Consider the following 20,977-nt stretch of genomic DNA (forward strand, 5'->3'; position numbering starts at 1 on the left):
AATCACCCTAGAAAATGACAGCACTTAAAATCTGCTACAATCTGAGGGTGCCAACATCAGATGACAACTTTACCAATCAAGGAAGACAGGCTTTGGAACCTCATAAAATATCATTCAAAGGCAGTTAAAGAACAGGTGCAGAGAAGACATTTGAAATCAGTAATGGGAGAGAGTAAAGTTACTTTCTGCTTACACCTGCTGAGTCCAGCTTGCTCAATAAGCTGGTTGCATCTGTTTCCTTTTCCTACTCTGAGAAATGCAGGCACAATTTGCATCTACTTTTTTATTGTGAAAATATACATAACATAAAAGTGTACACAAGTCAGTGGCTTGAAGCACACTTACAATGTTATGCAACCATCACCACTGTCTATTTCAGAACTTTTTCATCATCCCACACTGAAGCTCTGTGATCTTAACCACTAACTCCCATTTCCTCCCACCTCAGTCCTCAGCCCCTGACTTTCCATCTCCATGAATTTGCCTATTCTAGGTACTGCATGTAAGTGGAATCATACAATATTCATCCTTCTGTGTCTGACTTATTTCACTTAGCATAATTTTTTCAAGGTTTATCCATGTTGTAATGTACTAGAAATTCATTCCTTTCTATAGACTGAATACGATCCCATTTTATGCCACATTTGGTTTATCCATTTGTCTGATAATGGACATGTGGTTCATTTCCACATTTTGGCTGCTATGAACATCAGTGTACAAATATCTATTGAAGTCCCTGCTTTCAATTCTTTTGGAGATTAGATAGATAGATATATGTAATTACTGGATCATATGATAATTCTATGCTTAACTTTTTGAGGAGCTGCCACACTGTTTGCATAGTGGCTACACCATCTTACATTCTCAGCAGCAGCACACCAGGGTTATAATTTCTCCGCATCCTTGCCAACACTTATTATTTTCCAGTTTTTGTTTTAGTTTTTACTTTTTGAGAATAGCCATTCTAGCAGGTGTGAAGTGATATTTCATTGTGGTTTTGATTTGCATTTCTGTAGTGACTAATGATATTGAGCATCTTTTTATGCACTTGTCGGCCATTTGTGTATCTTTGAAGGAATGTCTAAGTCCTTTGCCCATTTTTGAATTGGGTTGCTTGGGGTTTTTTGTTGTTGTTATTGTTGAGTTGCAGGAGTTCTTTTTATATTCTATATATTAATCCTTCATAGATCTATGATTCACAAATATTTTATTCACTGTCATTTCACTCTCTTGATAGTGTCATTTGATGCACAAAAGTTTTAAATTTTGTTGGAGTTCATTTATGTATTTTTTCTTATGTTGCCTATGCCTTTGGTGCCATATTGAAGAAATCATTGCCAAAGCCAATGCAATGAAGACTTTTATCCTATGTTTTCTTCTAAGAGTTCTATAGTTTTAGTGTTTAAGTTTAGTGGTTTGCTCCTTTTTGAGTCAATTTTTCTAAATGGTATAAGAGAAAGGTCCAACTTGATTTTTTTGTTTGTTTTTTGTTTGCATTTGGACATCCGGGTTTCCTACCACCATTTGTTGGAAAGACTTTCCTTTCCCCATTGAATGGTCTTGACAGCCTTGTCAAAAATCAATTGACCATATATGTGAAGGGTTATATCTTGACTATTCTGTTCCATTGATCTATGTCTGTCCTTATGCATTTGCTTATTCTGTTCCATTGGTCTATGTCTGTCCTTATGCATTTGCTTTTTAAGGTGTGGTATTTTGCCATCTCCTATCATAACATACTTCTGAAAATAAATAAAAATATATATCATTACTGACAATATAAATCATATTTCTGGTATTAGTCTGCTTCTGTTGAGTATAATAAATATCTTTAACAGTTAATAGTATTATAATAATGACTCTATCAAAATCCTTACACATTTGCCAAAAGCCTCTTACTCCTCTTTTTCCTTCCTTGCTATTATTCTTCTCCCATATAGGTTTCCCTGGACTTTACTCTGAGAAAGTAAAAGCAAAAGTCCTTTTATTAAAATGGCCAGGGGCGCCTGGATGGCGCAGTCGGTTAAGCGTCCGACTTCAGCCAGGTCACGATCTCGCGGTCCGTGAGTTCGAGCCCCGCGTCAGGCTCTGGGCTGACGGCTCGGAGCCTGGAGCCTGTTTCCGATTCTGTGTCTCCCTCTCTCTCTGCCCCTCCCCCCGTTCATGCTCTGTCTCTCTCTGTCCCAAAAATAAATAAAAAACGTTGAAAAAAAAAATTAAAAAAAAAAAAAAATGGCCATGGCCCTGCATGATCTGCCCAATCACTGCTCACCCATATTTCTGCCCTCATTTCTTAATTGCCCTCTGCTCCAGCCACATTGGTTTCCTTGTTTTTCCTCCAAAATGCTAAGAACAGTCCTAACCCAGTACATCCTCCCTGTGCTTGCAGAACTTAGCATGGCTATCCATAACCATTTGTACAAAATAATCTTTTCACTCTCTCCCCCATACCCTTTCTCTGCCTTATTTTTTCTTTATGGCACATATCAGCATCTGACACACTACACATGTACTTACTTGGTTATTATCTATCCCAACACTACCAGAATGTAAGCTTTGTGAGGGCAGGGACTCAGCACCAATGAACGAACGAATGAATGAATGAATGCTTTAGAAAAAAATATAGTGAGCCCTTTATTCATTCAACAAATATTTATTGAGAACCTACTGTAGACTAGATAGGAAGTGTGATGAAAACATAGTGAACATTAAACATATTAAACATATAGAACTTGTTAAATGTTTGCATACATCTAAAATATAAAATTATATGAGGGGCACCTGGGTGGCTCAGTCAGTTGAGTGTCCGACTTTGGCTCAGGTCATGATCTCACAGTCCGTGGGTTCCAGCCCCGCATCAGGCTCTGTGCTGACAGCTCAGAGCCTGGAGCCTGCTTCAGATTGTGTCTCCCTCTCTCTGCTCCTCCCCTGTTCACATGCTGTCTCTCTCTCTCAAAAATAAAGATTAAAAAAAATTTAAAATTAGATGAATTTTTTAAAGGTGTGGATGGGTTAGTAAGTCTCATAGATGACAAATCCAGATTGGAATCTTTAAAGACAAATCAAGGTTTTGAGGGCAGAACCCCCCCACCCTCAGCTACTGCTCAATGCACCAGGGTGGAGAGATCACCCCGCCCTATTTGATTCTGCATTTCCAGGGAATTTAGAATGGGGGTTCAGTGAAGCTAGTGATTTTCTACTGGTCTTTTGAACAGGGGTAGAAGGGGTAAACACCCTCATAGAGGACAATTCCTTTGCCCTTCCACACTGTGCTTGTCACCAGCACCCAGGGCCACCTTCAGGTCTGGCTCAGGACTGTGGTCCTCCTGTGGGACCTTGTTAGAGGCTGTGCAGGGACAGTGGTGCCCTCGCAGACTATGATCACGTTCACAACCTATATTTGACTTGTACTATATTTTCATGGCTACTGGGGAAAAGGCCAAGTGGAAAATGTGTGTTCTAAATATAGCACCTACCTCTCTATAGCAGCTAGATTTAGGTTGAAGCTTTGAGAGCACAGCCTGGATGGTCACCACCAGTGAAGAGCTTTGGCAGGCCTCAGTAACAGGACAGGAAGGACAACAATGGCGGGCCTAGGGGTCCAGCCTGGGGCTCACTTACCTGTGTGAGATGAGAGTAATGTTGTGGGCTAGCAGTAAGTTATTACAGCTTCCTGGGATGGTGAGAAACCCAAGATGGGAGGCCCTCACCTACCCTCTCATTAGCTTGTGTTAGGCGCAGGCGCTCATAAATGTTTATAAACGAGAAAATGCACGAGTGAATTGGGTGCATGCGTGTGATGCTTTCAAGCCGGGTGCAGGGAGATGGGATGTGCGGAGCCACTGCGGTGGATTTGCCTCCCTACTGCCTTCTCCTCCCTGCTCGCCTACTGCTGTCCACTAGTGCGGGCACACGCTGGGGCAGTGGGTGCTGGGGCCAGGAAGGAGAGTCTGAAGGCCCAGCTGCGAGCACAGCAGAGGATACGCCAGAGGTGAGCTGCGGGAAAGCGCCAGAAAGAGGGGGCAGGGTTATGAGGCGGTTGAGAGCGCGCGGAGCCGCAGGGAACTAGACGCTCCGAGGGGCGGGGGCATAGGGGGCGGAGCTATAGGGGCGCGCGGCGCGGAAGGGGGCGGGGTTACGAGAGGGAGCCAGAGGTGTGGGGATCGGCGGGAACGCACCAAGCGGGGGATAGGGGCGGGGCTACAGGAGAGCGCCCAAGGGAAGGGGGCGGGGTCTCGGGGGAGCGGGGAGGGGCGGGAACGCGACGCGCGGGGTAGGGGGCGGGACTACAGTGGAGGGCCGGGCGGAAGGGGCGGAGGAGGGCGGCCTCTGGTGACGTGTCGAGGTCCTGGCGCGCACAATGGCCGGGGCGGGCGGTGGAGCCCGAGCCCCACCCAGTGCGGAGCGTGCCGCGGCCCGCGCAGGAGGCTGAGCGCCGCGGCCGCCGTGCGCGCCGGCGCCGGGCCATGTACTCGGGGAACCGTAGCGGCGGCCAGGGCCACTGGGAGGGCGGAGGGGCCGCGGGCGCCGAGGAGCCGGGACCGGCGGGGACGCTCAGCCCCGCGCCGCTGTTCAGCCCGGGCACCTATGAGCGCCTGGCGCTGCTCCTTGGCTCTATCGGGCTGCTGGGCGTCGGCAACAACCTGCTGGTGCTTGTCCTCTACTACAAGTTCCAGCGGCTCCGCACTCCCACCCACCTCTTGCTGGTCAACATCAGCCTCAGCGACCTGCTGGTGTCCCTCTTCGGGGTCACCTTTACCTTCGTGTCCTGCCTGAGGAACGGCTGGGTCTGGGACACCGTGGGCTGCGTGTGGGACGGGTTTAGCAGCAGCCTTTTCGGTGAGTTGGGCTGGGAGGAAAGCATCCTCCCCTCTGAAAACTTCCCGTTCCCTGCATTGCCACCATCTCTGCGCGTCCCCTCGCCACCCAGCCCACTCCCAGTTCCTCCCCGCGCGGCCTCCCTTCCAGCCCGCCCTGCAGTTCAGCTCCCGCGCCGGCCTCGCCTCCGCTCGTCCGCCCCGCGCCGCATGGCTTTTCCTTCCTCCTTCCTTCACCTCCTCTCGGCCTGCGGCGGCCCCGGCTCTGTGCCTGTGGCCGCCCCTCTCCAACGCAGCCGGCCCGGCTTCAGCCCCAGCTCCTTCCCAGCTCCCTCCAGCCACTGTCCAGTTCATCTCATTTCTCTGTTTTCACCTCCCGATATAATTCAACAGGCCACGAAACAGCGGCTTTACACTTTGAGGAAAGGAACGAGGGGCTGTAGAGTCAACAGATTCAAGAAAAAGTAACTCATGAAAGCTGGAGAGGGGGATGAGAAGAGATTTAATTCATTCAATATTGTTTTCTAAAATGAGAAGTAGAAATGTAGCCGAGTGGCAGTGTGTATTTCTTTTCTTTAATTTTGCTCATTAGCAGATGTAAACCTTTGAATGCTTCCTAGGAAGTGAAAGAGCTTCATTCAGGTCTTCAGAATGCAAATTGACTTGTGGCTCATAAGCTATTTTTACTATATTTTACCTCCTTAGTGGTTCCAGCACACCAAAATCTAAGGTGAGATTACATCTGGCTCTGAGAATCCCACCCTAGATGGACAAATAATTAGCTGTGCAGCCAGTAGATTTCATTAAAGTAGAACATGATTGTTAAAATGAAGATTTATTTCAACAATATTCCTAATCCTGTGGAAGATTCAAGTCTCACTGAGACTTGACATTTTGAAGGATGATCTACCCAATGTATCGTTGAGGACATGATTTTCTAAGCTTGGGAAGTACCTTTTTGTGTGTGCTCCAGGAATTCATTTGTACAGGCTGTGAAATGAGAATGTGTATTTCTCAGGTCTTAAAGTTCCTTAAAAAAAAGAAAAATCCTGAAATGTATTTATTGATAATTTATTACTGCTTTTATCTTGGCAGGTTTTTGAGAACAAAATCTTTGCAGCATTATCAGAAATGTTCTTATTCACCAATCTCCTATGTTGTGGCAAACCCAAATATTTGATCTAACTCACTCTTTGGTATTTTAAAGGAAACCAGAAAAAAAGTAATAGAAATCATGATTTCATTTATTTGATTGATTCAGTGATTCTAATATTCCAATACTACTTCCCCCCTCCTCAATAGGCATTAATGTGAGAATTTCATTTATACAAAGATTTGAAACTTGGGAGGGGGCTGTTAAGTGTTTGTAGGTGGTAATATAGATGGCTAGGTGATTATATTATTTATATTTAAAATACCTGCCAGGCAATTTTTTAGGCAGGCTAAGTTTTCAGAAAGAGGGTGATCGAAGCTTAATTGTGAAGTATCATCACTAACGCTCCCTGAGATGGGCAACAGGTGTTTGATCACAGACATGAAATTTCTTATTTCCAAGAAGTGCTCTTTATGTGCTGGGAAGTTCTGTTTCTACCTGGACTTTGTGCCTGGGGCTTTAAAAACAGGGTGTGTGGAGTTCTTTATTAGTGCTAGCATTCTCCCTCTTCCTTATCTCCTCTCTGTGACCTCACTCTGCTGCTGCGTCTCCTTCTCTTCCATTGCTTTTTCCTCCTTCATTCCTCTCCCTGCTCAGGTCCCATCCTAGTCAGAAGGGATTATCTAAAACTGGTAGAAACGTTCACCACATGGTGTTTTGACTTCTGTGTTTCTCTGGGCATACAGTTACGCTTTCGACCATGACTTTATCCCTGTTTTTAAATTAGAGGTGGAAACTCTGGGCTAAGAGATTCAGAGACTTGTTTAAGCCCCGGGAGACAAGTCAACAGTGGAGTTATGATAGAACTTAAAAAGTTCTTAGCCAGGATTAAGAATTTCTTTGCGTGAAGTAAATTCCAAGGATTGTGCTCCTAGATAAGAGTTAAAGTCGAAGAAAGGGAGGGTACATCCCCCCTCCCCATTCTCCCTGAACAAGAACTAACATGGAGTGTTGTAGGGGGAGGAAATTTAAAAATTCCCAAAGTGGCTGCTTGTTTCCACTGCCCTATCAAGTGGAAAGCCCACTGGCCTGATGACACGAGAGTGGGTTCTGCTCTGTTGCCTGGCTAACCGATTGTATGGAGTTTCCCAGTCACTAAACTCTCCTGCCATCAGTTTTGTTATGTCATGGAGGAGTGAGCTAAATGTTCTTTAAGGTGGTTCTGTCCTATGTGCTTGGTGTTTTGAGGACTCTCTGGACATCTGTGGGTTAGAAGGTGCCTGGTTTTAGCACTTATGCTTTGTATCATCTGCTCTGTCTCCTAAGCCAATAATACGCACATGGTGTGGTTACACTTCCTCATATACCTTCCTGGGTTCTGTCTTCCTCTTCACACCCTGCTGGAAGAAAGCAGGGTAAGTAATGCATACATACATGTATGAACAGGCTGGGCGGCCGCCTCATTTCACCGCTCAGTTCCTGTTTTTTCAGGGAATGCTGACAGCAAGTAGAATCCCTGATATTCTTGAGGCAGAGGCTTTGACTAGACAGGACTGTTAAGATGGCCATTTCACTTAAACTGACCAGTCCATTCAGTGAACTAGTCGATTTAATCCAATTTTCGGCCGAATGGCTTGTTTTACAAATGTCCAAGTAATTTGTCATCTTAGCCTAGGCAGGCCCATTTAGTACTGATCTAGATTTCAGTGAGTGTACTGGTAGGGAACATTAGTGCTCAAAGAACGCTCCCTCTAGCTGCACGATGACGATGACGGCTGAGACATCACATGGTGTATATATAGTGTGTCATCCTGAAAACTGCCAGGGCAGTATGCCTTACACCCCCTTCGCTGTTGCCCCTTTAGCCACACAAATGTTCTGCGCATGGTATATAACCAGCGTTATGCCAGAAGTTAACGGGGGGAGGGGGGCGCTTTCTTCACTGCCACCTCCCACCGCCTCCAAAAATCCAAATAACATGTTAATCTTGGCAGAGGATGTTTAGATAGGCCTTTATCTTGGGATACAGAGATTCAGGGTCACAGAGCCAGAGGCTGGCAAAATGCAAGCCACCTCATGCTCACTTGGATTTCACAAGTAGGTATTATTTATATGAATATATTTTAACTTAGAAAGGCAGAAATTCTCCTTTTTAACTTACACCTAAAAACACACGTGTGTGTGTGTACGTTCATATAAAGATTTGTTATAAATGCATGTTCCCTTCAGTAGACCTTTTATGCACCTAAATATTTCAAAATGCCGGTTGTTTGACTGAATTAATCCCTTTGCAATAATCTGGTTAATTCACTAAAATAGTCTCATGATGCTACCACGAGATCCTACGGGAGGTTTTGGCACGGAAATGTCTTTCATTCAGCTGTTCTAAAAACACCCACTGACTAAATTGGCCACAGAAATATTCCTCGTCATGACAATGTGCACATAGTATGTAGTCTGTTTCCATAAACAGGTGGAACCACGCATTTCTTATAGTCTAAGCTCACAGTTCTGTATAGTTTTATTCAAATATTAGTATTAGAAAAAGCAAAACTTATAGGCACCTGGATAGCTCAGTCGGTTATGTGTCCTACTTCAGCTCAGGTCATGATCTCACCGCTCGTGAGTTTGAGCCCCACATTGGGCTCTGTGCTGACCGCTCAGAGCCTGGAGCCTGTTTCAGATTCTGTGCCTCCCTCTCTGCCCCTCCCCTGCTTGCACTCTGTCTGTCTCTCAAAAAGTGAATAAATGTAAAAAAAATACATATATATTTAAAAAAAGAAAAGTAAAACTTCTAGAATTGTATTACGAAAGTTCTCTATTTTTATGGGACATTATGATGTCCCCTCTTCATTATTATGTAATTTGGGGGGTAAATCTCTGTTGTTTTCAAGAAATTAGAAAATATGTAAGAAAGCATTTAATGACTTGCTTTCATAGAGGCTTATGTCCTAATAACAAATCAGACTCCAGTGGATTGTAATTGCTGTTGCATGAAATTACTTTTCTCTTAATATTGTTTACAATTGTATTCTTTCTTGAATTTTCTTCTTTCAGAGAAGAGTTCCAGTCACAAATGCATGTGTGATGCATTTTGACATTTACTGCTAAGATGAAATACAGAAATGAAAACCACACATCCGTTTTAGTGTTCTCAGATGTGATTAGATATATTTTATCATATTTTTATGCTACTGACCTAAGGAAAACAGTATTAAGAAAGGGTAACAGTTAAACAGCTAGGACCTGCAGCCTCAGTACTTCTGGGATGAACTGGAATACCACAAGGAGAGATTTATTACGGCACATTCACGTCCCAGCTGAGCCCTCAGCCTAGACTCATACGTGTTTCCTTTATCGGCAGTTGTCAGCAGACGCTTTATCTTCCAGAATGGCGGACAGTCTCCCCACAGAATTCGATGTGATCATAATAGGGACAGGTCTGCCTGAATCCATCCTTGCAGCTGCGTGTTCAAGAAGTGGTCAGAGGGTTCTGCATCTCGATTCAAGAAGCTACTATGGAGGAAACTGGGCAAGTTTCAACTTTTCAGGATTGCTCTCCTGGTTGAAGGAGTACCAGCAAAAGAGTGATGTTGCAGAAGAAAGTACTGCCTCGTGGCAAGGCCTGATTCATGAAACAGAAGAAGCCATCACTCTGCGCAAGACGGATGAAACCATTCAACACACAGAAGTTTTTTGTTATGCCAATCAGGATATGGATGACAAAATTGAAGAGACTGATGCTCTGCAGAAAAATCCTTCCTCACTGACATCTAGTACTCTCACTAAACCTCTGGATTCTGCATGCTTGTCTGAAGAAACACACTCATATGTTACTAGCTACGAAATGCCTGCCAAAGACATTCCAAAAAATGATGGAGAGATTTCACTAGAAGTAAGTGGTGTAGAGGGCACCTTGGCAGAAGAAAAATACTGTGGAGATGAAACTTGTAGACGCACAGTTTCAGATGAAGATACAGATGAAAACAAACCTGTAGAGGAAGACAACAATGATCAACTAAAGAGAAATAGGATTACTTACTCTCAAATAGTTAAAGAAAGCAGGAGGTTTAATATTGATTTGGTATCAAAGCTCCTGTATTCTCAAGGGTTGCTAATTGATCTTTTAATCAAATCAAATGTTAGTCGTTATGCAGAATTTAAAAATGTCACTAGGATTCTTGCATTTCGAGAAGGAAAAGTAGAACAGGTGCCTTGTTCCAGAGCAGATGTCTTCAATAGCAAAGAACTCACTATGGTTGAAAAGAGGATACTAATGAAATTTCTTACATTTTGTTTAGACTATGAACAACATCCTGACCAATACCAAGCTTTCATGCAGTGCTCATTTTCAGAGTACTTAAAAACTAAAAAATTAACCCCCAACCTCCAGCATTTTGTACTGCACTCCATTGCAATGACAGAATCATCTTGCACTACAATAGATGGCCTTAAAGCAACAAAAAACTTCCTTCAGTGTCTTGGACGGTTTGGCAACACTCCCTTTTTATTTCCCTTATATGGCCAAGGAGAAATTCCCCAGTGTTTCTGCAGGATGTGTGCAGTTTTTGGTGGAATCTATTGTCTTCGCCATAAAGTTCAATGCCTTGTAGTTGACAAAGAATCTGGAAGATGTAAAGCAATTATAGATCACTTAGGTCAAAGAATAAATGCTAAATATTTTATTGTGGAGGATAGTTACCTTTCTGAGAAAACATGCTCAAATATACAGTATAAGCAGATCTCCAGGGCAGTGCTCATTACAGATCAATCTATACTAAAGACAGATTCAGATCAGCAAATTTCCATTTTGATAGTGCCTCCAGCGGACTCAGGAACATGTGCCGTTCGTGTCACTGAATTATGTTCTTCAACCATGACGTGCATGAAAGACACTTATCTGGTACATCTGACCTGTTCCTCCTCTAAAACAGCAAGAGAAGACTTAGACTCAGTAGTAAAGAAACTATTCACTCCATATACTGAAGCAGCAATAAATGAGGAGGAACTTACAAAGCCAAGACTCTTGTGGGCTCTTTATTTTAATATGAGAGATTCCTCCGGAGTCAGCAGAAGCTCATATAATGGCTTACCTTCCAATGTTTATGTCTGCTCTGGGCCTGACTGTGGACTGGGAAATGAGCATGCGGTCAAGCAAGCTGAAACACTGTTCCGGGAGATCTTTCCAAGTGAAGAATTCTGTCCCCCACCTCCAAATCCAGAAGACATTATCTTTGATGGTGATGATAAACAACCAGAGGTTTCTGGAACCAATAACATAATCATGGCCAAACTAGACTCCTCTGAGGGAAGCAAAAACCTAGAAAGCCCAGGGAAACATCTTGAAAACTAGGAAGAAGCAAACTGGAAGTGCTATTTTGGGCCTTCGTTCTGGCATCAGAGTATTTTCATTTAGAGGACAGTTTCCTATATGAGTAATTAGAACTGGTTATATGATGGATGCTGTGTAGATGTTGTCTTTAGTTCTGTTTGAGACATCAGTCATTGGATGTCTTTGTTAACCTATCAGTAACTGATTGACTGCTGGACAAGGTTAACTTTATTTTAGTATTGGGTGTATAAGTGAGGGTTCCATATTAGCAACTGTGCTTAACGGCAGGTAATATATATCTACTAATGATCTTCAGATTGTATTTGTCTATAACAACAATAATATCTAAGGAATATTTTAATTCGTTTTGCAGCTATTACAGTTGCTACCACCTCTGAATAGTTACACAGTAAATTATGTGGGTGTTTTGTATATGATACCAATGTACAGACATGATGGTAGCAATAGCAACTTATGCAAGTGCCAACTGTTAAAAGATTAGCTTTGCATGTTCCTTTATTTGTCAAGGTCTGGTGTTTACAATACACTTTGCAGTTCAGTTCCACTTTGCAGTGCAGTTCCCCCATTTGACTCTTGTTAACCTATGAGTCAGGGGCACCACCACAATCAGAAGATGACAAAAAGTGCTGGAGAATTCATTTAGTCATTGAAGAGTTCATTCTTGGGAAGTTTGTCCCAAAGGAAGTCTAGGGCATAAGGTTAGTTCTGATTTAATACTTCAGAAAATTGCTGCAGAGCCCTGTGCTGGCACCTAAAAGAAAAGAACTTCCAACAACTCTAACTCAGGCCAAAAGGAAAAAATATCTTGCCCCCAGGAAAAGGTACTTCAGATTGGCTGTTATGAAATTCCTAAGAAGAAATGGAGTGAGGCATTTCTAACCTGGGATTACAGATGGTTTCTCAAAACCATCCATAGATTTCTAAACAACAGAAACATTTTTTTTCTAGAACCATCAGAAGCCAAAACTGTTGTACTACAGTTGTGAGTATCTGTGGAGTTGCGAGAAGAGGTCAACTCCATCCACTTCAGTCTCCTGTTTCTGTTCCTTAGAATGATAATCCTATAGGAAGAGAGCCCATTAAGCCAATTTTTTGTTCTGGAATGGAGCATTTCTATGTTAGGCGCTTATTGTGCTTTCTAATTACAGTTTCTCAACAACCCTGTGAGGCTGATAGTGAATAGATTTTTAAAGAAGAAAGACAACTATTAATAATTTGCTCAGGGTCTGGTGTGTGTAGAAGAGCCAACAGTGAAATCTAGGCTTTCTTCTAACATTAACTGTTACAAGAGTGCCTGTACTGCGGGAGGGGAAACATGCTCCTGGAAGTCAGTGCAGCGTTGCTCCAGACTCGGGTCTCTCAGCTGATTCTCATCAGGGAAATGGGAAGATTAGGATTAATTAAAAATATAGTTTAGAGCAGTGGAGCTCCTGGCAGCAGAATTTGGCTAAGTTTTGACAAAGTAATGCTTTTTAGAGTATCTTTTGATCTGAACAGCATGTTTATAAGAAATGCAGATGTTACTAGGCTAAAAGGTGAGGAAAAGGAGAAAAAGATTTAAGAAATTTACAGCTTACTGGAAACAAGTCGTGAATTCGTCTTAATATTTATGCATATTTTGAATGTGATAAAGTGGTTTTATGGGGTATATTTTTAGGTTTAAACCCATCAAGATAATTTCACCATCTATAGAACTGTACTTTGCCGAATTATTGTGAGGATTAAGTTAGGTAATGTGTATGAAATCCTATCCAAAGGAATGCCCCTAGATGACATTAATATATAGATTTATTACACTTCCACTCACCATTCCAACTGATACTTTGAATAATTTGACAGAATTATGTAAAGTAGGAAAATAGGCAAGGAAAGATAGATTTGTCTTTTTAACTTAGGGGAAAAAAATGAGAGTCTTGCCCTTAAACTCCCTACTCAGCATCATAGTATATTTAGAAAGTTTAGGATTTAAAGACAAACCAATTAAAAAACAAGTAATTATGAAATAACTACTGGTGGAAAGACTAGCCTGGATGTCAGTATGAAAAAAGAATCGGGCCCGCTTTACATATGATAAGGCCATTCATTCCAGATGAATTAAAATGTTGATTATAAAGGTAAAAATAAAAAGACTACAATTCTCATCCCAGTAGTACAAAAAAAACTTTATGGCAGTGAAAAACATTATTGGGAAAGTAGGTGAGATCAACTAAAGAAAAATGAAAAATGGACACCAAACAAAGAAAATGAAGGAAAGATTGGGTTAAAAAAAAAACTACTAGCATTACACATGAATAAAGTGCTTAATGTTTTTTAAAAAGTAGATGCAAATCCATAAGGCTTTCTACTCTTTACTAAGCATATTAATGAAAAGATAGAGTACAAATGAGAAGCTACAAATAAAAGTGAATTCTTGGAATGATAATTCAGATTTAAATAGTATTAAAAATGCAAATTGAAACAACTTTGACCTAGTTTATGCTATTACAGCAAAACATTTTAAAATTCACGTGTCTTCATGTCAGTAGCATTATTATATTAGTAATTTTTAAAAGAATTATTTAGATGATTACAACAAGAGCTCTGTAACCAATCTTTTTTTGCTAGATAAACTCACTTTGAATAGCATATGCCTAGGGAAGTATTTAAAAGAAAAATAAGCTACTTATACAAAGATATTTCTAGCAATTTCATTCATATGGGTTTAAAAAAAAAGCCCCAAATTGGGAAATGGATGAGCAGATTTTGATGTATTGGTATTGCTGTTGTAGACTGTTATATAGTCATTAAATGATATTGCTATATGTAAAATTGTATGAACAAATGTTAAATGAGATTCAAAAGTGTTAAATTATTTTATGTACTGATTATATTTATGTAAAAATTTAGGTAACTACATTGAGAAGAATCAGAAGAAAACATGTAATTAATTGGAGTTTAAGAATAAGGGGTTCTTTATTTTTTTTCTGTAAAATATTGTGTGCAATACAAATAAAAAATAATTGGTAACGTGGTTTACTGATTTGGTGATAAAGTTACTTTTTTTTTGGAAACTTCTAAAATTCTCCTTCAAATTAAAAAAAAAAAAAATGTTAGAGTCAAATGTTAAAGTCAAAAGATAATTCCAAACACATGAACAGAATGTTTTACAACTCTTGATGGAAGGGACTTCTTGGTTAGGATGGATTTTGTATCTTTTGTATCTTTTCTTAGTTGCTCAGTATTAAGAAATAAGAAGGTATACTGTGACAATTTTTTTTTAATGGAAACCCCAGAACCAAGGGTGGAAATAATAGAAATAATATTAAGGCATTCTAGGACATCAATATGAAGACATTAAATACTAATTTAAGTGTGGACCCAAATCCAAGAATGCCAGGGAACTGAAGGATGGATTTGGATTCATAGACATGGCTAAGCCTCCATCTAAGGAGTATTCTCAGGGAGACCAGCTAAGGATAAATCTCAGGGGACTGAGGATGCTAGCAGACCCTTTCTTCCTGTCAGCCTGACAGATCCAAAACAAGATGATTGACTTCAACAAACATCAGTTGAATATCAGCTATGGGTTATGAATTGACATTACTCTAAGAATTCAAAATAGAAAAATGGATACGTTCTTTTGTACCTGAGAATCATTCTGTGAGAACATAAAACCTTCTTATCTTAATGAGAATATAAACGTTTTCTATCCATCATACTCTCCATTATCACTACCACCACTCCCTTCCCCAAAAGAAAAAGAGAAATCTGATTTGAGATGCACAGCATTCCTTTGTAGGGTGCCCAAACCTTTTACTACAGTTGGAAACAAGTAGTTTTAGAGTTAAAAGGTAGATCAGTTAATACTTTCTGAAATCGATTTCATCTAACATTCAGTTAATTAAGTTTCTGACATTAATCAGAAGTTTTTTGTGTTGCTCAGGGGAAGGTGTAAAAAGAGGGTACAAGAGATTGGGTCCCAGAAGCCCAGGGCACTGAGAGCCCCGGGAGTCAGAAGTGTAAATAAACCAAAACGATGAAGCAGATCATAAAGTGTCAAGGTCAAGAAATTCTGATTAGGATTATTTTTATTTCCTTCCCCTTGGGTGCACAAACAGAAGTCATTCTCTTACTGCTTTAAGGTAGTTGCCTCATCTTCGAAGACTTTAAAATTTTTATTTCAGTATTTTTACCTTCATCATAAAGAGGCATTGCTTCTAGTATAGTTCTTATTCTTTTAACCAATGACCTAATGTATTCACATTTTAACAGCAGGGGATACAATACCGCCAGCTCTCTAAGGCATGAACAAAGAAGCTGATTCAGCTGAAAGAATTGGACTGTAACATGCATATTATGAGAGCAATTCTGCCACAGCACCGGTAGGAACACAGTGCTTTTTTCTCTTGACAACTACATTTTCTTACATGAACCTCAGGACAATTATGTCAGGTAAGAAAGGGCAGGTATTTATACCCATTTTCTAGATAAGACCAGGAGGAATTGAGTGTCTGACCTGGACGCACTTCTAGTAAGTGTTTAGAATCGAAGTCTAACTTGCCAGGTTGGCTGACTCTCAGCAGAGCGGTCTGTCGCATGTAAGAGTGTGTAACACAGAAATCACTATGATAAAAGTGGCTCCTAGAATCTGAGCGTGCATTTGTTTTCCAAAAAAAGCAAAAGATCTTCCTATAAATTAAGATTTGCGTCATTAAAGTGGGGGACGATGGGTTGAAAGTGGGTGAAGGGTTAGGATTACTCAAGCTCACGCCCGAAATCAAAGCAGACTGTATCCTGGTACTTCTTTCAAGAGCTTCATCTCTCATAGGCAGTGTCTGCTGGTTCCTGCTGTTGTCTCCCTGCCCTTTTTGCTGTTGCTAAATATGTGTTTAACTCTAACACACTCTGAAAAACTAATATGAATAAAGGCATGTCTCGTCAGAGGAAACAATGGCTTCGGAAGTTCAGTGTTGACAAAGGTTAATAGGAAGTAAATACCTGTTTGTAGTTGGGTCAGGAGATCCATCTTTAGGCCTGTTCTAGTTTTCAGGAAATAGGAATCCTTGCGGATGTTAGTGCCATGGACTTTATGCCAGTTCTTTTTATTACTCGTCACATAATTAAACCTCTTGAGCACACCATGTCTGTTTGAGACTTGTGTTCCTTTATTTGTTCATCCCCTATAGTTAAAAGTAGAAATATTACTAAGTCAGTATAGGGAAGTGTTATTTTTGCATTATAAGTTAATTTCATCATGATGACAAGTTTAAAGTTTTTATCCTAATTTCAGCATTTCTATTACCAATTATAAAGAAGAAATTGGGAAATGTACTGCCAAGGAAGAGCAGAGAATCTTGTTTTTAGGCAATTAATGTAATTGTTAATTTCCTAAAATGATTTCAGTGAAGTATTATGGAGAAATGAACTGTATGTCCTGTTCTTTTAACAGTCCCGTTTTCTGACTGCATAACACTATTTTTAATGGCCTCTGTTGAAACAAATACCAACCAGGTGTTTATTAAAAGGAAAAAGCAGAAGGTGGGAAGTCATTTGTCATGGAAGTATAATCTTTAAAGGAAAGTCTGAGTGCAGTGTACCTCCACATTCTCTGCAGTGTCTTGCACCTCACAGGTGGGCAAAAATAGATTTGCTGGTTGGAAAGACCAACTGGCACTTTAAAGCACCTCTTTCCTTCCCTGTCACCCATTTACCTTCATCACCGCATCCCAGACAGAGGACTCCTGGTGCTAATCTCTGGGGAAATGTATCAGAACCATGGTCTGGGGTCTTTTTATTGTTAGTACAGATCATTAGTTTTATGATAAGCCTATGTGTGTCAATAAAAATACCTAAAAATAGGGAACGTTTTTAATAATCTATAAGATGTTCCACCTAATACCTTTACTAATTTTCTCCCATCAAGGTAGTTATTCTCAAACCTGGGTGATTTTGCCTTTCAGGGGACATTTGGCAATGTCTGGAGACATTTTTGGTTGTTAGAACTAGGAAGGGGGTGCTATTAGCACCTAGTGGGTAGAAGGCAGGGATGCTGCTAAACATTCTTCAGTGCACAAGACAGCCCCCCCTCCCCCGCCCCAAGGATTATCCAGCCCCAAATGTCAATTGTGCCAAGGTTGAGAAACTTCATTATAGTCAAGTTTTGAATATTTATAATGAGTTTGTTTTTCTTTCTTTTACCTTTTTTCTTCCACATCTTCTGACTGTAAGTGCTTCTTCAGCAGGGTCGTTGTCAGTGGAAACTGCAGTCCTGGCTGCTCCCCTGTACTCCCCCCGCCCCACACCCCTGTCTGCCTCTCTCAATAACCAACAGTGGCTTCCTTCTGAAGCATTATGATAACTCAAACTCCAAAACAAAACTCAGAGAATTAGAGACTATATCTCATCCTGCCCCAATTGTCAGTATAGATTAGAGATTTTGTGGGGTTTTTTTTAAATCGTTACATCCAGAAATAAAAAAATTCTGCAAAAACATTTATAGAAATGCAGGATGATATTTATTTTAGTGTTTTTGTAATATTAACTTATTCTTCTGGATGATATCTTTCTATATATTGCAAACAACTACCTCAAAATCAACATAAAAATATTTTAATATACTTTTTTTAGAGGGGTGCAGTTTACTTGACAGGCTATAGGCAAATTAATCAAATCACATGTATATAATAATATCTTGTGAGTTTCAGAGAAGCCAATCCAAGACTAAATAAACCACCCATAATTGATTTGTACCCACATTTACACTCACTAACGGTTCACCAAGCAATGAGACAGTGTAGAGCTTGACATTTTATAAACAGGGGTTAGCAAAACAATACCTAAATTGTAATGGAATGGGTTTGCATTGTTAATGTGGGGAAGAACCTTAACTAAATTACACTGCAAAGAGAAACAGGGTTCAGTACAGTGACACATTTATGGAACACTGTCCTCCAGTTTTTCTGCTGGATCCCAGAAATGCAGAGATAGTAACTGTAACTAACACTGAGCACTTCCTCTATGCCAAGCACTGCTCTAACTGTTTGCTATATTCCTCTTACTTAATCCTCATAACAGCCCAGTTGGGTACATGTACTTATTATCCCCGTTTTGCAGATGGGGAAACAGACACTGCAAAGACAAAGAACTTGACCAAAACCACACAGCTGGTAAGCGATAGAGCTGGGCTTCAGTGCCAGGGAGTCAGACTCCAGAACGCACAGGCGTAACTGAGATGTGATGTGGGGTTTTCAGAAGGGGTCAGAGCAAGTCCAGGAACAAGTGCCAGGAACTATTCTAATATCTTTATACATATCATCTCATTTTTAAGATAACCCTGTGAGGCAGGTATTAACGTTGCGATGTGGAGATGAGAAATCAGGCTCATAATTTCCCCAAAGTTATAGAATTGGGAAATAGTGGAGCTCCCATGCCATTGGGGCTGACACTGGTGCACAGCTCACTACTGCATCAATCAGGCTGTGATCACTTCTGTGATATAGGTATGGGTATAGACAAACTTCAATGGATGCACAGAGAATTTATTTTGTCTGACTAGGGAAATCTAGGAAGGCTTCATGGAAGAAAAAGCCAGGGCCCTGAAGATTGAGAAGGATTTCTAAAGGCCAGTGTGAAGAGCATTCCACACACGGAGAACAGAGGAAACAGGCATGGGGACAATGAGGTTGCCTGCATGATGTGGAGAGGTGGGGCACAGGGGATAGGGCCCAAAGTATCAATCATGTTGAACCATGATAATTTTCAGTTGTGTTGAATCATACTAATTTCCAGTCTGTGATATTTTCAATACCAGGGGACTTGTATTCAGTGGATAATGAGGAGCCGCTGAAGTTTTTCTAAGTAAAGCTTGTGTTTAAAGGGATACCTGATGGCAATGTGGAGAGAAGCTGGGAAGGTGCACAGGCTCCGCGGATGACTGGTAAAGAGGAGAAATATGATATGGCCTGGGCAGGGCGGTCAGAGTGCAACAGGCAGAGAAAAACATGGACATAGAAAGAAAGAGAAAAGAGCTGAGAATGACTAAATTTTCAGCATTGGTACTTAATGAGTGGAACACATTTAACCAAAATTGGGAACAGGTTTTGAGGAAAAACAAACGAGTTTGGTTTGGTCATACAAGGATCAGGAGTAGTTCTGGAAGGTCTTAGAGAGTTTTGTATGCTAGGGCATTTTTGACTTTGTCCTAATGGTATTGCACTTAATGTCATTAAGCAAGGAAATGGGCTGCATCTGGATATGTATGGAGGATGAATCCAAGGGCAGCAGAAATGTAGAAAGGAGACCGGATAGAAGGCTACTGAAAGAGATGATGAGAGTCTGAACCAAGGTCATAGCAGTTAGGACAGAGGACAGACTTGAGAACAACTGGGGACATTAAATCAGCATGACTCAGTGATTGGTTGTGAATGCTTTGAGGAAGCGAGAGAAATCAGAAGACAGTTGAGAAGGAACTGGTAGATAGGGACGTGTTGGGAATGTAAACATGGCACTCTGCTGGGTTTGATGTGGTAACTCCTGCTCCTGGATTAGTTCCTGGTGGGGAAGATTCCTATTCTAGGATTCTTGGGTATACATTGTTTTTTGTCTGTGTGTTTTTGTTTTTGTTTTTTTGTTTTGTTTTCTCCTGGGCTTGTTAAGCCTCAAGGATGTGAGTCAGAGGCTGCCAGTACCTTGATTACCAGAGAGTCCATCCAAGACTTAGGCCACATAGAGAGCAAGCAAGCCAATGATGGGAGGAGAGAGGCAGCACTCTGATGAATGATTTCAGACCCCAAGTGTACATGCTTCGTGTTCTATTTCTATTGGACAATGTGCCTGCAGCCAGTGCCACTTTAGACTTCCCAGTTATATAAAATATCCAGTTTTTTTTCCCCTAAAGGAAAAAAAAAGTGACATAGAAATAGGAAATGAGGTAGGAGAGGTGTTATAAAAGCCAAGGGGAATTTCAAAAAGAGCCTGGTCTAAGGTGTTGGTATTACAAAAAGGTTGGGTATGCTAATGTTTTAGCATTAATCAATTGATTTAAATTGATAAAATTTATCAATTGATTGTCAATTGATAACATTCTAGAACAATGGCTTTAAACTGAAGAGTATTTATGAATCAAATGGGAACATCTCTAAACTACAGATTACCAGGCACCACTCCCTCATTCTGGGTTGGTGAGTATACAGAGGGCAACTGTAATTGATTGATGGGTGGGTATTGGGTTGTCATGCCTTGTGACATAAATAAGTGGGAATAAAATAAGTATCTGATGATACAATGGTATTTAGTTAGATACAATGGGATTTAATGTATCTTCTGGTGCATATTTTGGCCAGTTGTATTAAAAGCATTAAAACTTTGTCCATCATCTTACCCAACAATTATATTGCCAAGAATTTATCCTAACGAGGTAATCATAGATGTATGGAAATATATAGCTGATAGATTATAATGTCCATGACTAATGCTTATTAGGTGTGTACTACATGCTAAGTATTATTATAAGTGCTTTATGCATATTAACTCTTAATCTTTATCCCAACACTGTGAGGTAGTTAGATACTATTAACCCATTATTCAGTTAAAGAGAGTTAAGTAAGCCCCAGAAGATTAATTTGTTCAAGGCTTCATACAAAGTGGAGGATATAAGACTGAAACCCTTGATGGTTATGTTGTACTGTCTCTCCTCACAGAATTGTTAGGATAGTCAAAAATTGAAAGTAATCTAAA

The 20,977-nt window shown here is 40.7% G+C and overlaps 2 protein-coding genes across 3 annotated transcripts in view; both read left to right on the forward strand.

Annotated features, from left to right (window-relative positions):
* Positions 1-4,344: 4,344 nt before the first annotated feature.
* Positions 4,345-20,977, forward strand: part of OPN3 (opsin 3) — a 42,268-nt gene continuing 25,635 nt past the window's right edge. Inside the window, exons 1-2 of one of the 2 annotated variants that reach the window (XM_049633860.1) lie at positions 4,345-4,839; positions 8,968-9,306. In XM_049633860.1, coding sequence (XP_049489817.1) covers positions 4,467-4,839; positions 8,968-9,008 — 414 coding nt within the window. In that variant the 5' untranslated portion in view covers positions 4,345-4,466 and the 3' untranslated portion in view covers positions 9,009-9,306. Of the gene's footprint in view, positions 4,840-8,967; positions 9,307-20,977 lie in introns of those variants that run through there. The other variant, XM_049633859.1, reaches the window with a different exon arrangement.
* On the forward strand, positions 4,750-14,231 carry CHML (CHM like Rab escort protein). Its single transcript, XM_049633858.1, has 2 exons — positions 4,750-4,839; positions 9,275-14,231. Exon 2 carries the CDS (start codon positions 9,302-9,304, stop codon positions 11,261-11,263), a length of 1,962 nt encoding a protein of 653 aa, XP_049489815.1. The 5' UTR covers positions 4,750-4,839; positions 9,275-9,301; the 3' UTR covers positions 11,264-14,231.

Source organism: Panthera uncia, chromosome F1 (assembly GCF_023721935.1).
Source record: "Panthera uncia isolate 11264 chromosome F1, Puncia_PCG_1.0, whole genome shotgun sequence".
Taxonomy (NCBI): Eukaryota; Metazoa; Chordata; class Mammalia; order Carnivora; family Felidae; genus Panthera; species Panthera uncia.

Bases quoted from the DNA above. Each gene is read 5' to 3' on its own strand.
- CHML (XM_049633858.1), top strand. From the start codon at position 9,302: ATGGCGGACAGTCTCCCCACAGAATTCGATGTGATCATAATAGGGACA.